Below are 17,239 nucleotides of genomic sequence, written 5' to 3' on the forward strand. Positions count from 1 at the left end.
GGAAGGAAGGAAGGAAGGAAGGAAGGAAGGAAGGAAGGAAGGAAGGACGGAAGGGAGGGAGGGGCCGGGCGCAGTGGCTCACGCCTGTAATCCCACCATTTTGGGAGGCCGAGACAGGCAGATCATGAGGTCAGGAGTTCGAGACCATCCTGGCCAACACGGTGAAACCCCGTCTCTACTAAAAATACACAAAATTAGCCGGGTATAGTGACGGGCGCCTGTAGTCCCAGGTACTCAGGAGGCTGAGGCGGGAGAATGGCGTGAACCCGGGAGGCGGATCTTGCAGTGAGCTGAGATCCTGCCACTGCACTCCAGCCTGGGCGACAGAGAGAGACTCCGAGAAGGAAGGAAGGAGGGAGGGAAAGAAGGAGGGAAGGAAGGAAAGAAGGAAAGAAAGAAATAGGAGAGGAGGGGAGGGAAAAGAAAAGAGAAGGAAAGGAAAGGGAAAGGGAAAGAGAAGGAAAGGAAAGGAAGAAAATAAATACTGGGGCGGGGTGCAGTGGCTTGCACCTGCAATCCCAGCACTTTGGGAGGACTGCTTGAGCCCAGGAGTTCAAGACAAGCCTGGACAACATGGCAAGATCCCGTCTTTACAGGAAACTTAAAGCCAGGCATGGTGGTGCGCGTGCGCACCTGTGGTCCCAACTACTAGAAAGGCTGAGGCAGGCGGATCACCTGAGCCCAGGAGGTCGAGGCTGCAGCGAGGCATGATTGCACTCCAGCCTGGATTAGAAAGAGACTTCATCTCAAAAAAAAAAGAGAGAGAGAGAGAGAAAAGAAAACACTGGAATAATTGCTTTCTATACAATAGCCAAATTTGAGGAATACGGTTTTAGCCTATTTTAATCATTTGCTTCCTTACATTCTGAGTAACAACTACTGTTCCAGATGTCACACACATTTCTGACAACCAAATTTTATTTATTTTAATAAAGAACCAAATAAAAACTACATTCACTCCAGGGGAAAGGCTGCATTAGTACCCAGAAGTCTAACTGTCCTGAAAACTGAAGACAGAAAAATTTACTAATCCCCATCTTCAGGGTCAAGACATCAAGCCATGTATGGATTCCTGAATTTGTAATGTGTTTCATTTTGGGATCACCCCACAAAGATCAGAATGAAGGTCCTATTAAAATAAAATTTAACTTCAACACAGTTTTTTATATATATATAAAACAGTTACTTCTATAGTATTCAATCACATTTCCCCAAAACTAAATGTTTCAACAAAAGCCAGGTGGGTGTGGGTGTGTGTGTGGGTGTGTGTGTGTGTGTGTGTGTGTGTGTGTGTAAAATATGGCATATCTGCATATCTCCCCCCCCAATACTTCCTTAATTATGGAGTTATGGGCAAAAATACACCAACAGATTTGGATGGCAAATCTAGCTTCTTGTAATGATCAAACTCTATGTTGCCATAACTAATCCAGGAATAAAATAAGCACAACCAGGAGCATTAATCCAGTGCTGTGTGCACAAGGAGGGAGTGAAGACACAAAGGAACGAACGAATGCTGACAGAGCCCTCCGTGCTCCAGACACAGGGACTACCGTGCTACACATTTTAAATACGTCGTCTCTCTCACTGAGCAGGAGCCTCACTTCACGGGGGAGAAGATGGCGGCTGAGACAGTGCAGGCCCCAGGTCACCCAGCCGGTGGGTGGTAGGACTCCGACCGGCTCCAGTGCCTACACTCCCTCCTCTTTGCTAAGCTGCCCCTACTGCAGGCAGCCAGCCCCTGTTTGCCAAAGAACCACTTCATTCTTAAAGACTCCACAAAGCAAAAATCAATCAAATTAAGAGCAAGATTAAGGCAAAAAAAAATTTACTAATCAGGGACTTATACTGGCTATGAAGTTAAATTCAGTAACCAGTGTCTTAAGGTGCCTTCATCTTAAAAATGTTACTTTTTAAGCAAAAGTGTACCCTACAAAAAAGGAACTATGGAAAATTTTAAAGATGACAGGGTTTCTAAAAAATAGTTTTCCTAGGAGTTGTTAAATATCATCTTCAGAGGCTGGGCACGGTGTCTCACGCCTGTAATCCTAGCACTTTGGGAGGCTGAGGCGGGGGGATCACGAGATCAGGATATCAAGACCATCCTGGCTAACACGATGAAACCCCGTCTCTACTAACTATCCAAAAAATTAGCTGGGTGTGGTGGCATGCACCTGCAGTCCCAGCTACTCAGAAGGCTGAGGCAGGAGAATCACTTGAACCCAGGAGACGGAGGTTGCAGTGAGCCGAGATTGCACCACTGCACTCCAGCCTGGGCAACAGAGCAAGACTCTGTCTCAAAAAAAAAAAATTCATCTTAAGAAAAAAATATATAAATATTCACTTGCTGAGCAAAAATTCGTGACAAGAGCATAAATAATAGGTAACATTTTTGGACAATGTCTTTACCTGGAAAGAATAGAAAGATCTGGATGAGCTTTGAGCTATATTTCGTAAAGCATCAAAATTGGCATAGCTGCGTAATTTTTCAGATCTTGGTAAATGTTATTCAATAGAACGACTACTACACCTCGCCTCTAAATTACTAATAAAGCAGTGAGGTAAAAATCGAAAGTCAGTATGACTTACTTTGGTTCTCCTATCTTGATGCCAGGATGCTGTGTGTAGGCGTGGGAATGTGTGCTTGGGGCAGACTTAAACGCCATTGGACAAATAGGACACTTGTAGAAGACTTCACAGTGAGAACCTTGAATGTGAGACTTCAGAGCAGCCACATCAGAGTACACAACATTGCAATGCACACATCTGTTAGAAAAATAAACACATGGTCATTAGCACAAGACCATAACACACGTGTAACTGCAAAAACTGGGTGAGATGAACACACTTTCATAGCCCTTTTAGGCTTTTAATGGCCTTTGGAAGTATATTTTAGTTTTTTTCCTATTACAAACCAACTTAATTTTTTATGCTTTTTGTGGGTTTTTTTTTTTTTTTTTTTTTTTTTGAGACAAGGTCTCGCTCTGTCGCCCAGGCTGGAGTGCAGTGGTGTGATCCCCGCTCATTGCAACCTCCACCTCCCAGGTTCAAGCAATTTTCGTGCCTCAGCCTCCCAAGTAGCTGGGATCACAAGTGTGCACCACCATGCCCAACTAATTTTTGTATTTTTAGTAGAGATGGGGTTTCGCCATGTTGGCCAAGCTGGTCTCAAACTCCTAGCCTCAAGTAATTCACCCACCTCAACTTCCCAAAATGCTGGGATGATAGGTGTAAACCACCATGCCCAGCCTATTTTTATATGTTTAAGAGAAAAGATCATGAAGAAGAAAAATAAAACTCAAATGGTCTATTTTTGGAGCATCTTTAACATTTTTAAGAATGGATGTCAAGTCTCCAGACCACTGTTTTTGGAGAGGCCTCCATATGCTGGATGCTGGCACCTGGGCTCTGAGTTTCCTACCCATCCCCAGGACCTAAATGGCATTTCTAATGGAAGAAATCTTCAGTGTCTAAACCTACGTGCCATGAACAGAGGGGCAGAGAAGAACAAAGAAGTTCTGGCTCCAAGGCCTTGGCCCACTGTTTCCTGGTACACACTGATGTGGTCAATGTATGCAGGGTTCATGGTGGTCCACAGGATAGAGAAGGTCAACCACCTAGGTGTTCTGTCTCCTAGAAAATACATTTAAGTACACTTGCATTGGTTTAAGAAATTGCATGAATTATAAACCTCTGAAAATTCAGCATCTCTTTTAAAAAAAAATTGTCTCTTTAGCTCATCTCCTTACTTTCTGACTTTCTAATAATCTCACAATTAGCTAATTACTTGCTCAAATATAATCCAACGAAGACAAACTTTAAAACTAAAATACATTTCTCCTCTATCTCATCTTTTTCACACAAAGACTCTAAGCAACACTTGTAACACCTCCACTTGATGACCAAGTCTTCCTTGTTCACACCTGAAAACTATTTAAGAGTGGTCTCTCTGCAGGTACAAAAGTCTCCAGAAATATACCTCTAATACAACTGAACATATGTGCTCCCGGATGTAAGCTACCCGGGGAAGAAAGACTGCAGACAGGGCCTGGTTTCCAGGGGGAAGTATCCAAAGACGTCTATGACAATCTAAGATGCTTCTATTCTTAGAACCTCCCTTCTGAATCATGGAGATGCTTCCAAAGTTACACAGGAGTGGCATGTTCTGGATTGCATGCATTCTATTTAGGCTTTGCAAGCATTCTGTTAAAAATCACAACTAATGCATTAGCATTTCCAGTGACTTAAGGCATTATGTTCAGCAACAGCTATGTTAAAACACTAAATAACAATAGGAGAATAAAAGGAAAGCCTCTCTAGCCTATCTACTTGAACTGGTATTTCAGGCAACAGAGCCACCCAAGCATACTGAAACCATTTTGGGTTAACTTACTGGGTTGTCTTGAACAGGTTAATGCTCCTCTCTGGGCCAGTTACTCATTTGTAAAATGAGAAGAGATAAAATAGATCATTTTTAGTTCTTCCCAAGCCTACAACTCCCATGAAAGAGGAAGATTATGTAAAACAAAAGTAGATGAGTAATTAATGAAACTGAAGGACCCACCACACCATAAACTATAAACAGAAGATTTTCCCATGAAGCATAGAAAGATGGTGTTCAAAGGGCAAAAGACCCAGGAAGGACAAAAAGGAATACAGAGAAAAGCAATAATAACCTAAAGTCACTTGGAGTGAGAAGAAGGTTTAATGTACAGCAAATAAAAAGGAAGTATCTAAAATAAAGATGGAATTTTTTGAAGCAAAAGGAAGTGGCTGTGACTCAACCCAGAGAATGCCATGGAGGCCAAGGGAAACCCTCTTTCATGTAAGAAACGAAAGCAGGGTATTTTAAAAAGTCATACGACATCTGCCAACAGGAAGAAGAGGAGTTTCAGGGGGCAACAGAGGCCAATGGGGGATGTAAATAAGACAAAGAAAGGCAGACTTTGAACGGCTCATACAGTATCTTAATGCTATCAAAAATCCTGTCTACTAAGAAATATGTAATATCCTGAAGTCCTGTTCTGGATAGCAATAAACTTTATTTATTTTTTGAATTAAAAAAAAAGTTCACAGTATAAAAATCATTCCCCTTTCTAGATACAGAGTCCAGTGTATCAAGAGGCAGGAAAATTCAGAAAAAATATTTGACTTTTATCAATATATAACTTTTACCAAGTTAACCAGGAGCCAGGGATGACCCATCAATATTTGGGAGATGTAATATGAGCAGGCGGAGAGACAGCAAGGCACACCGCACCAAGACGAGACAAAGCGAGGCGTGGGAACCATGCTGCCACATTAGACTCCTCTGGCTAAAGAAAAGACACATTGAAAATGAGTAACTATAAAGCCAAAGGGAGCAAAAAACATGACAAGGCCACATGGGTACTAAGCCCCACTTAAACATGAACATGGACCATTATATGAAGCAGCAGAGGAAAACAATTATGGTTAAAAATGTTCCTCTTTTCTAAAGGAGCAGTCAATATGAACTAAACTTCACAACACATTGTTTTTTTACCAGCCCCATATAGCCTCAAGTCCAGGGAGAAAAAAATCCACACTGAACACAAAATTTTTGGTTAACAGCTTGAAATATGCAATTCAAAATACCACATTTGAACAACTCTGTGAGTAGGGCAAAAGAACAGAAGAGCAAGGATGGTCTTTTCCCAAGTGAGTTGATTACCTTCAGCCTGCATGGGGAGCTTCTGTTTTAATTCAGGAAAGACAGCAGCAATAGCTAAAATTGCAGAAGTCATACTTCTTTTAATCACACCAACCTAAGTTTACTTTCATTATATTAGAAAAACTAAACATATGAGAAAAATTTGACATCAGTGCAAAGAAGAGCACTTGGGAAGTGCTGCAGAGCTGCTTTCTATTATTAAAAGCGGAATCCATTAATAATAGTTTCAAAACGTGACGGCAAGAACGAAAGTATTATTCCGCATGGACTTTGCAGATCTGGGGCACCTTTGATTATCCTGTTTTACTCAGTAACATCCCAGTGGAGCTGGAGGCAGACAATGCACCAATTTTACAGACAGAGGCACCACAGCACAGAGAGAATACGTGAATTACCACATAATTAGTTACTGGCAGAAGTGGTACAAGAAAACTGGTTTCTTGATTTCCAAGCCAAAGGTTTCCACCAGGCTAGATCTCAATTCATAAAACACTTGTGCATTACAGGTTTGGAGGCATGAGATAAAATGTGAAGTAAGTCTCATAGCTTAGTGTTATTAATGGAAAACTGGGCAGAACCACCTAGGAACTGATGATACCATAACCTAAACTTAAATAAAACCATCAAATCATGCTAACTGGACTTCATTTTTATTAAACATAATTTATTACAGGTAAAAAAAAATCATTGCATATTAACAATCTAACAAAGGTACCAGGTAAGCAAATACTTAATGTTAAGATAAACATATAGTACAGTAATACCTCTATTAACAAAGACACTGTGTATCCATGGACATGTTTTCTGGTGGAATCTTCTTAGTGAAAATATAAAAGGCACCAGAAGGTCACAAGATGGAGAAAAAAGTTCAAATGTATCATCATTCAACACTAGCTAACATTAGATTTGCCAGATGTTGTACAATGCACATCTGAGAATCCTGGGGGGCAGTAAAAGGGACCACAGTGAAGATACACAGAAGAGACAAGGGGGGAATGTGAGAACTCGAGTGGGGAGAGGGAGGAGGAGGGAGGGGAGGAGAGGGAGGAAGGGGAGGAGAAGGGAGGAGGGAGAAGGGGAGAGGGAGGAGGAGGGAGAGGAGAGAAGACGGGAGCGAAGGGGGAGAAGGAGGAGGAAGGGAGGAGGGAGAGGAGGAGAGGGGAGGAGGAGTGGGGAGGAGGAGAAAGTTATTTGGAGTGCAAGTCTGGGACATACACCCCATCCTTCAACGTGGACAAAATAAAAGTAAAAGACCATCGCACTATTTCTGTTTTCATGAGAAGGGGAAATATTAAGAGGTACAGAATGTATAGTTTTCTTGCAGGGGTTAAAATGCAAAGAGCATGATAGTAAAAGTCTGCTAAAAACGGTAGAGACACAAAAAAAGCTGACAGTCAAAGTCACACCTGCACACATGCAAGACTGTGCCTAAAAGGCCCCGTGACCTTCCGATTTGTGAGGACCAGCAGGGCCGACATTACATTAAGAAGATTCAAACAGATGGACTCTACAAACGAACTAGGTTCCCAGAGGATCTGTTAATCGAGGTATCACTGTATGACCCAGAAAACTGTGTGTGCAGACCACTCAAAATGCTGTGCGGTTGTAAGTGAACGAGTTTTACTTGCACATAAGTGAATGATATACTGACCGAAAACCAACTCTCCTCGTGTAGTGCAGACAGTTCTTGGTGACGTGGGTCTGGAAGTGCACCGACCTGCAGATGGCCCCGCACTCAGGGCAGGTGTAGGGAGATTTGTGCTGATGGATTCTCTGGTGTGATGCATAACTGCACTGGTTAGGAAGCAGCATCTGGCAGATAGTGCAAGTCTTCTAAACAAACCAAAGGGGGAAACAGGGTTGGTCCTACTAAGTACTTTCTAATATGCAAAGAACCGTGGTTAAACCTCCAGATAATTATACATCCTTCATTTCAAACACTACAGTAATTGATTCTAAGCCCAAGGGAAAAGCCAATTTGAAAGTTACATGTCCTGCGTACAATTCTTTATCCTGTAAAATCACAGTATGTGCTATGTAGTCAGGCTCATCTCAAAGTATGAGCTAAAAACATCCGTTTTAGCAGAGTTCCAATTCCGTTACTTTTGCATTTTGCTTAGGGCAAAGAAGAGAGGTATTCTTACAAATGTATGTAAGCAAACAATTTTAATACATAGTAACAAGTTTATAGGCATATGTATCTTGACAGTAGTCACAGTCCTCACAATTCATAAAAAGCTTTCTCCAAAATAATAAAAATTAATTAGAAGATAATCCAATTGTTCCCCGACCAGTTATTTGAAATCTGAAATACAGGAATGCAAAAGAATGGCTACAGCAATTATTTCTTCTTTTTGTACTTAAATTGGCCTTTAAATGGATGACCTGGCCATGATATAATTTAAAATTAAAACCAAGGAACTCAAGTTTAAGTATATAAATTTAGCCATTAAATTAACATTTTACAGAGCTTAAAATCTGATTATGTATAAAATAAAATTAAAGGTGAAATCCTCTTTGGAAAAAGCTCTATATCATTAACTATCCAGGAAAACCCAAAACACTATTTTTCATCCTCTTGGATATAGGCACTAAACATGGTATATTTTTAAAAACACAAAACCAAAAAAAACTTAAAGTAAACATAAACTGAGGACTTATTACTTCTACCCCAAAAATAAACCTCACATAGCATATGACATAAACTGTGTTTAAATGCTTTCAGAAAATTCATGCAAACACAAATTATCTACCATCTTCTAAAACGTACAATTTGTATTAAAGCCAAAGAAAGCCTCAAAATATAGATTCTTGCTAAGATTTAAAGCATTTGTTTATATTGACAACAGTTAAGAAATTTTAAAACGACTTTTTTTATTCTTCTAGTTTTTGAAGCACGCCCAAAAATTAAGGTTTAAACTTCCAAGTGACTTAGACTAAGAAAAATAGGAAACTCACTTGAAAATTCTTTCTTGATTTTCTCCTGAAAGGACTAAAATAACAATTTTATCCCATAAAATGTTTATTATAATCACAAAATAAGAACATTACAGGTAGCTTTGATGAAGTTAGCATCATTAAAAAAACAGCACTCCTTTTCTCGTAACACATATTTCAAAGGTTAAAACAAGCCACAGCAAGGAAAACCAGTCAACAGATTCATTAATAACAGATCCTGTTAACATCTACATTACCACAGGTAATCATCTGTTTCTGTGAACTCAAGTCTTCTATCTACCTTCACACAGTCCCAGGCAGGGAATTATGATGTCTGAACTTCCACAGGCAACTTAAAATGTCTTGCACTTACTTGGGAATAAAGTTAGCATTTTCTATACGAAAAGAAGTCAAAAACATTTTATATATATACACACACACACACATTTATATACATACATATATATACACACACACAAACACATGCATGTGTGTATACATATGTTATATTAAAATATATAGATTGGTCCCATCCTACCATGAGTCAAATGGTAAGATTAAGCTAGGTATTTTAAATACATTAAGTAAATTGAAGTACATCGTCTCATTTAATTCTCATAACCTATGAAGCAGATAACATCTCCATTTTACAGATAAGGAAATGAGGTTCAGTAAAGTTAAGTAACTCGCCCAAGGCTCCAAACCTATTAACTGAAAGAACCAGGATTTGAACTGGAGTCTAGGAGTGGGGTGGGGATATAATGAATGAATAAACAAAAACACACAGGGAAAACCATTAGCAAATATACCAACAGTGCCCACAGTATGTCAGTGTCGACGTGAGTCCCCCTCCCCTGCTGCTTCTCTTTTATCTAAAGTAATGTGATTGTACTACTTTCAGAATGATAGAAAATGGAAAATCTAAAAAGCAGTGTTCCCTGAAAACCTTTTCATCAAGATATACTACAAATGGTTATCCTTCACAATACATGTAAGATGCACAAGGAATTACTTAAATTCATTGGAATGTATCATCATCATGTCTCCCCACCCAACCGTAGGACTCTGCACTCACTCGTTCCCATCAGCTCAGGCTCCTCACCCACTTTCGATACCGAGGCACAAGGAGAAAGAGGGAGTCATAGGGACTACAGCCTCAAATCAAAATGCTTTCATACTTTGCAATTCCTGAAGTGGGAGAAAATGGTCACTGGGGAGTCGCGCTGGACACTAGAGACCTTGCCTGTGGTTTCTGTAGATGCATGCATATCTACGTACAGACACTTAGTTACTCCCGCATTTCTGTCTTTATTTACCTGCCTCCTCTACTCCTTGACTCCATTCTGTTTGGGTTTTGTTTTTGTTCTTGTTTTGAGATAGGCTCTCACTTTGTTGCCCAGGTTGGAGTACAGTGGCGTGATCACAGCTCACTGCAGATTCCACCTCCTGGCCTCAAGTGATCCTCACTCTTCAGCCTCCCCAGTAGCTGAGACCACAGGCACACGCCACCACACTCAGCCAATGTTTGTATTTTTTTTGCACAGACAGGGTCTCACCATATTGTCCAGGCTGGTCTCAAACTCCTGGCCACAAGCAATCCTCCTGCCTCAGCCTCTCAAAGTGCTGGGACTACAGGTATGAGCCACCATGCCGGCTCCATTCCATTTTGAGGAAAAAAACAAGCTATTTTGGTTGGAGACATCCTCCTCCTTGATGCTTGCATGGTATCAATAGTTTTAAACTCATATGACATCGTTTGCTTAACTGTATTCCCTCAAGTTGTATTCACTGTTCCTGTTATAGAAAACTTGTCATCCCTGCTTCCCATGATAGTGGTGATGCATTTTCACAGCACAAAGGAGTATCTTCCATTAGCTTTTCTGGAATGCTTTGAATTCATGAAAATGATGAACATCCTCTGGGTTTGGGAGGATGTATTTCAGGATGAGGGCAGACAAGGATTTCTTTGGGGCCTGTAATGACTGACTTTCCTTACTTTTTTTAATCAAGTAAATTAAAATATATCTTAAAATTCTAACACTCTACTACACAAGCTGAAGCTACTTAGTAGAGGATAAAGCAGTTGAATGTGACGGTAACTGCCTTTTCAATAGAAGAAAGCATAAGAAAGGGCACCTAAGTGGTTTTATGTGTCTCCTGACATTTTACTTATGTCATCTAAAAATGGATAAATGTTTTCGGTACTTAGGTAATAAACAGTTAATTTCTATTCTACAGCAGACTTACTTGCTCGGTTGAACTGTTACTTTTTAAAGTAAACATTATTTTTCAACAGTCAGGTAATACTAGAAAGCTATAGGAAAATAAAGCTGAAAAGTACCCACATTCCACGCTTTGCGATTACAACCGACTCTGTGTATCCTGAGGTTCTGCATCTATGTATTCAGTCCACCATAGATCAAAAATATTTGGGAAAAAAATAAAAAATAACAATACAACAATAAAAAATACAGTATAACAACTATTTACATAGTATTTACACTATTAGATATTATAAGTAATCTTGAGATGATTTAAAGGACACAGGCAGATGTGCTTAGGTTTATGCAAATACTGTGCCATTTTATAACAGGGGCTTGAGCATTCTCAGATGTTGGTATCTGAAGGGGGTCCTAGAAACAACACCTGAGGAAACTAAGAGATGATTGATTGTACTCATTTTTTTTTAAGAGACAGAGTCTCACTCTGTCGCTCAGGCTGGAGTGCAACAGCACGATCTCAGTTCACTGCAACCTCTGCCTCCCAGGTTCAAGCAATTTTCCTGCCTCAGCCTTCCAAGTAGCTGGGACTACAGGCACACACTGTCACACTCGGCTGATTTTTTTGTATTTTAGTAGAGACAGGGTTTCACCATGTTGCCCAGGCTGATCTCGAACTCCTGAGCTCAGGTGATCCGCCCACTTCAGCCTCCCAAAGTGCTAGGATTAGAGGCATCAGCCACTGCACCCGGGCCGACTGCACTCTTATTGAGCCTTTGCTATCCAATCCTGGCACTGAAATCGATCAATGGCATGCAAATGCAGGCTACAGGGAAGGGGGAGCCTGGTACATTCTGACCAGTTAAGGAATCAGAGAGTGTTCAAGCTTGACATCCTCTTTCTATAGATGAGGAATTAGCTGAGTAATAAGAAAAATAATTCTACATGTTTTTGCTCATATTTTAGGCAGAAAACAGCCTGGGAGAGGTACATGAGAAACAGTGAGAGAGGCTAGAGAAATTAAGTATGGCTGTATACTTATGCTTAAATTTCAAACAGACCAAAAGCCTACACTAACATGAAACACTGCAGCTAAAGGCAGAAACAATGCCAGCTTAACAGTCAGCCCAGATGCTAAGTAAATTACTCTCACCTCATTAAAAGCAGTTCCATAATCTTCTGTCTACAGTATAATTATCCAAAAATAATAAAGTATACCAGTTTGTTTTGTGGCTTTCACTTTTGTCCAATTTCAGACTGAGAACACAAAGAAAGCATTTCATTTCAGATCTCACTTAAATGGAAGTCATACCAGGCAAACACAGCAGAGCTGGCTCTGTATGCCCTTCGCTCACAGAGCTAGACGGCTGCGCTGGTTTTGTCCTCAAATCATTCTGCTACACAAAAAATCCCTAACAAGAGTTGACAGTTAAATGAACAAATTTACAGAAAGCTATATGGCCAACACATATCATCTACTTAGATGCTTACTACCGAAGAATATGGGTAAATTAAAAGTTGATAACACAAAATATAAACTAGGACAGGACTAGTTGTGACCAAAATTTAAATTAAACACTTAGAAGAGCAGGACCAAAAACCAAGGGTCACGAGTCTTCACTAATAAGGGTATTTTGGGAGACGGAGGAAGGGAGGAATTCAGGTGAGCTCCCTGGTTTCCAGAGGAGGCTGTCTGAGCAGAGCGGATCTAGAAATGAGAACCAGCAGAGGCTGCTCCCGGGAATACAGTTAGTATGTTGTATTAATGATGCCCAGAAAGTTCCCGAAACTAAAGTGAACCAGCAATTCCCGAAAACAAGGACCACTGCAAATGTCACCTTTATCCACACTCCGGAAGGTGACTTGGAAGTAACCCCAAGAATCCATCCTTATGTGATTCCTATGGTCCCTCCGGCTGTAAGAGCCTATGCTTCGACATCTTAGACAAGCAGAAAGAATGAACCAGCAATACAGAAACTTTGCCTTGAGTCCCAGCTCTGCCACCAATTGGGCATTTGCTTTTTTCAATTGTAAAATAAAAGGGCTGGTCAAAAGACCTATAGCATTCTGTGATTCTACAGCTGATACAAATTCCACAAGAAGAAAACAGGTTTTTAAAATTAAGGGGTTACAGCAAGCATTTCCAGGCTGTAGTTGGTTAAATTTAGACATGGTTTTCAGAGGAGTTGAAGCAATGACATCCCAACACATTAAATTGATATTTATCAATTATTCAAACGACAGTCCTCAGCTCTTAAATACTTTATGGAGAAGAGGAAAGCTCCTCTGGTCTCTCGCCCACTCCCTTTTCTCAAGGTACCCCAAAGCAGGGATTATTACGCAGATAGATCAGAATAAAAACCCCTAACTGGGGCAGATTTAACGGCTAAAGAGTCAACTGCTCAGAACTCTGTTTTTATTGTACTGCTTGATTCCATGCTCCCTGGAAGGTAGTGATCCCCGCAAAGGTCCTCAGCCTTCTGGCTCTCTCCCTCTGCTACCGCCTCCTCCAAGGGGTAAGCAGGTGCATGCAGACAGTCTAACCTCAGCCTAGCAGGCTTTCGGTTCCTGGTCCAGATCGTGTACCAGAGTGTGATCAAATCCCAAGACAGCTCTGGGAACGTATGGCAAAGAGAGCCTCAAGTTAAAACCATATATTCCAACACAGCTCTTACCAGAGACCTGCTCTTGGGGGTCACTGAGCACAGGCCAGTTAATAAGGAAGCAGTGCTTTTGAGTCTCTCTGGCAATTGTTAGTTCTGCAGAGATTGTCTACGGAACACTCGGAGGAGGAGCAGCAACTGGCAAAGAGAATGCACCAAATGCCACCCAAACCTTCCTTTAACCCATGGCATACTGGCAGTCTCAGAAGGCTAAAGGCATGCGTAAGGGGCGATGGTGAGAGGCACAGGAGGAACAGCCCCAGCTGTGTGCCCCAGCAAAGGCACACAGACCCTTTGCTGGGTGCAGAGAAGCACCCTGGGGAAACTGAGACAGGCTCTGTTCAAAACATAAACGGAGGTCAAAATACAAAATGATACCAAGGAAAAAATAAAATATAAAAGGAAAGATTAAAAAAGGGGATAGTGACTGAGCTAAATCAAGAAAAGTGTGTTCTTAAGAGAAAGGCTGAGGTCTTAAAAGAGGCTCAGCTCACCAGATGTGAAAGGAAAAAGAAGCAATTCTCACTCCTAACTGCTTTTAAAGACGGGGCTAAGAAAAGAAATTTACACTGGGCGGAGAAAATGTCTTCAATTCAGAGACAACAGAAATCCCAGGAAGTCAAATGGAAAGTCACCCTCCCAGGAAGCCTAATTGCAAAAACAACTGAGATTGGGGTCTGAAAGTCTCTGGCAGAGCACAATAATGCAATTACAGAATCTCTCCTTGAAGACAGGACAGCTACATTAGGATCTTTTTTAAAAAATGGAGTAAAACGTCCACTTTCAGGAAAATGGAATAAAAGTCACTTTCCCTATTCTTCCCATTAAGTACAACTCAAAACCCTGAACATTATATATAAAATAAACATAAAAGGACTCTGAAAGGTGGAGTGAAAGATTAGCTAGGGACCTCAAGACCCTACGAATGACAGGGTAGTCAGTTCTCTAGGTTTCTCTTTGCCTCATATGTCCCAGATTTGGAGCTGAAGAAGCTAGCAACCCAAAATGCCAATGGGTAGAGACAACAAAAATATCCCCAAGAAAAGCCTGTGCTCTGTAGCCGACGACCAAGAAAGGGGTGCCTAGGAAAACAGAAAACTTTTAAATGAAGACTGCTCTACTCCAGCCAAATCCCACAGAAAGCACTGTGGCCCCACCCTAAACTGTGCCAAGTCGAGGTGGAGTCAAGACTTCAACCCTCTTGAGACTCTAACGAGCTGGCTGTTCCAACGCCCCTACCCAGATGGTGGGTGTCAGAGAAGGCCAGTAGCGAAGGGGAATTTTCATCTCTGCCAATTCCCCCACCACCAGCCCAGCAGGTATTTTTTTTTTAAACCCTAAAAAAGAAATCTCCAGGTCCAGATGGTTTCACTGGAGAATTCTACCAAACAAAGAATTCTACCAAACAAAGAAAAACTAACACCAATTATACACACTCTCTTCCAGAAAAATTGAAGAGGAGGGAATACTTCTCAATTCTTTAAAAAGTGAGCATCAACCTATCTCAAACCGGACAAGAACAGAACAAAAAAGGAAATCTACATGCACATGATGCAGAACTTCTTAACAAAATAGCAGCAATTATAATTCAAAATAAAAAAAAGAAATATGCAGCTTGACCAAGTGGGATTCATTTCAGAAATGCAAGGCTATTTTGATATCTGAAAAATCAATATAATCTACCCAAAAAAACCTTGAAACCAATAACTGAGTTCAACAGAGTCAAAGGATACACAATATATAAAAATTATTTGTCTCTCTATAGTGATGAATATGTCCTCACCAAAAAATATGATACCACTTATGATTGTTTGAAAAAATAAATCTAACAAAACATGCACAGGCCTTATATGATGAAAACTACAAGGCTGGCGCAGCGGCTCACGCCTGTAATCCCTGCACTTGGGGAGGCTAAGGCGGGCGAATCACCTGAGGTCAGGAGTTCGAGATCAGCCTGACCAACATGGAGAAACCGCATCTCAACCCCGTCTCTACTAAAAGTACAAAATTAGCCGGGCATGGTGGCACATGCCTGTAATCCCAGCTACTTGGGAGGCTAAGGCAGGAGAATCGCTTGAACCCGGGAGACGGAGGTTGCCGTGAGCTGAGTTTGCGCCACTGCACTCCAGCCTGAGCAACAAGAGTGAACCGCCATCTCAAAAAAAAAAAAAAGAAAAGAAAAGAAAACTACAAAACAAAGAATCAAAGATATAAATAAATGAAGAATCACTTCTCGGCCTTTTGGCTAAGAACAAGTATAGTATCTGTTCTTATCAGTATAAATAAATGAAGAATCTGTGCTCATGTTCATGGACTGAAAGGCTCAATATAGTAAAAATGTCAATTCTCCCCCAAACTGATATGTAGGTTTAATGCAATTCCTATCAAAATCCCAGCAAGTTGTTTTACAGAAATAGACAACATATGAAAAGGCAAAAACTAGATTAGTGAAAACAATTTTGGGAAAGAAAAATAAATTGGAGGCATCCATCTACCAGATTCGAAGACTACCTACAGTACTCAGACTGTAGATACTGGTAGAGGGGCAGACACACAGATGGATGGCACAGAATAGAGAACTCAGAAACATCCCCACACAAATGCCTGACTGATACTTGACAAAGGGGCAAAAGCAATTCATTGGAGGATGACAGCATCTTCAACAAATGGCCACGTATGGGGGAAAAAAATGACCCTCCACCTAAATCTCACACCTGATACAAACATCAACTCAAAATGAGTCACAGACTTAAATGTAAATCACAGAATTATAAAGCGTTAAGGAAAAAAACACGGGAGAGCTATGCCTTAGACCTGACACCAAAAGCAGGGGTCATAAAATGGAAAACCGATAATACTTGACTTCATGAAAATTACAAACTTTTGCTCTGCTAAAGACCTGTTAAGAGGATGAAAAGACAAGTTACAGACTAGGCGAAAACACTTGCAACCACATAGCCAACAAAAGATTAGTATCTAGGCTCTATTAAGAACTTGTGAAACTCAATGGTTTGTTGTAAAAGCAAACAACCTAATTAGAAATGGGCAAAAGATATGAAGAGACATTTCACCAAAAAGGAAAAACAAATGGCAAATTAAACCCATGAAAAGGTGTTCAACATCATTAGCCACTAGGGAAACACAAACTGAAACTATAATAAAATAATATCACACACCTATCAAAATGGCTAAAATAAAAAATGGTACCACCACCAAATGCTGGAGGATGCAGAGAAACTGGATCCCTTGTGTGCTGCTCCTGGGAATATAAAATGGTACATCCACTCTGCAAAAACAGTTTAAGAGTCTAAACACGCAAATACCACATAAGCCAGCAATTATATTCTGCTGATAACTAGGCATTTATCCCAGAGAAATAAAAACTTATGTCCACACAAAAACCAGTACACAATGTTAATAACAGCTTTATCCATCACAGCTCCCAACTGGATCCAGTGCAGATGTTTTTTTTTTTTTTTTTTTTTGAGACGGAGTCTTGCTCTGTCGCCCAGGCTGCAGTGCAGTGGCCAGATCTCAGCTCACTGCAAGCTCCGCCTCCCGGGTTCACACCATTCTCCTGCCTCAGCCTCCGGAGTAGCTGGGACTACAGGCGCCCGCCACCTCGCCCAGCTAGTTTTTTGTATTTTTTAGTAGAGACGGGGTTTCACCAGGTTAGCCAGGATGGTCTCGATCTCCTGACCTCGTGATCCACCCATCTCGGCCTCCCA

The 17,239-nt window shown here is 40.9% G+C and overlaps 1 protein-coding gene and 1 pseudogene across 8 annotated transcripts in view; one reads left to right on the top strand and one right to left on the bottom strand.

The window, feature by feature from the left end:
• Positions 1–17,239, bottom strand: part of ZNF532 (zinc finger protein 532) — a 129,260-nt gene that overhangs the window by 46,907 nt on the left and 65,114 nt on the right. For all 8 annotated transcript variants that reach the window (XM_023218336.3, XM_023218329.2, XM_023218332.2 and 5 more), the window contains 2 exons: positions 7,344–7,525; positions 2,590–2,766 (listed from right to left, as the gene is read on the bottom strand). In XM_023218336.3, coding sequence (XP_023074104.1) covers positions 2,590–2,766; positions 7,344–7,525 — 359 coding nt within the window. The remainder of the gene's footprint in view (positions 1–2,589; positions 2,767–7,343; positions 7,526–17,239) is intronic.
• LOC111546882 lies at positions 15,737–15,906 on the top strand (annotated as a pseudogene).

The sequence above is a fragment of the Piliocolobus tephrosceles genome, chromosome 18 (genome assembly GCF_002776525.5).
Source record: "Piliocolobus tephrosceles isolate RC106 chromosome 18, ASM277652v3, whole genome shotgun sequence".
In the NCBI taxonomy this organism is placed as follows: Eukaryota; Metazoa; Chordata; class Mammalia; order Primates; family Cercopithecidae; genus Piliocolobus; species Piliocolobus tephrosceles.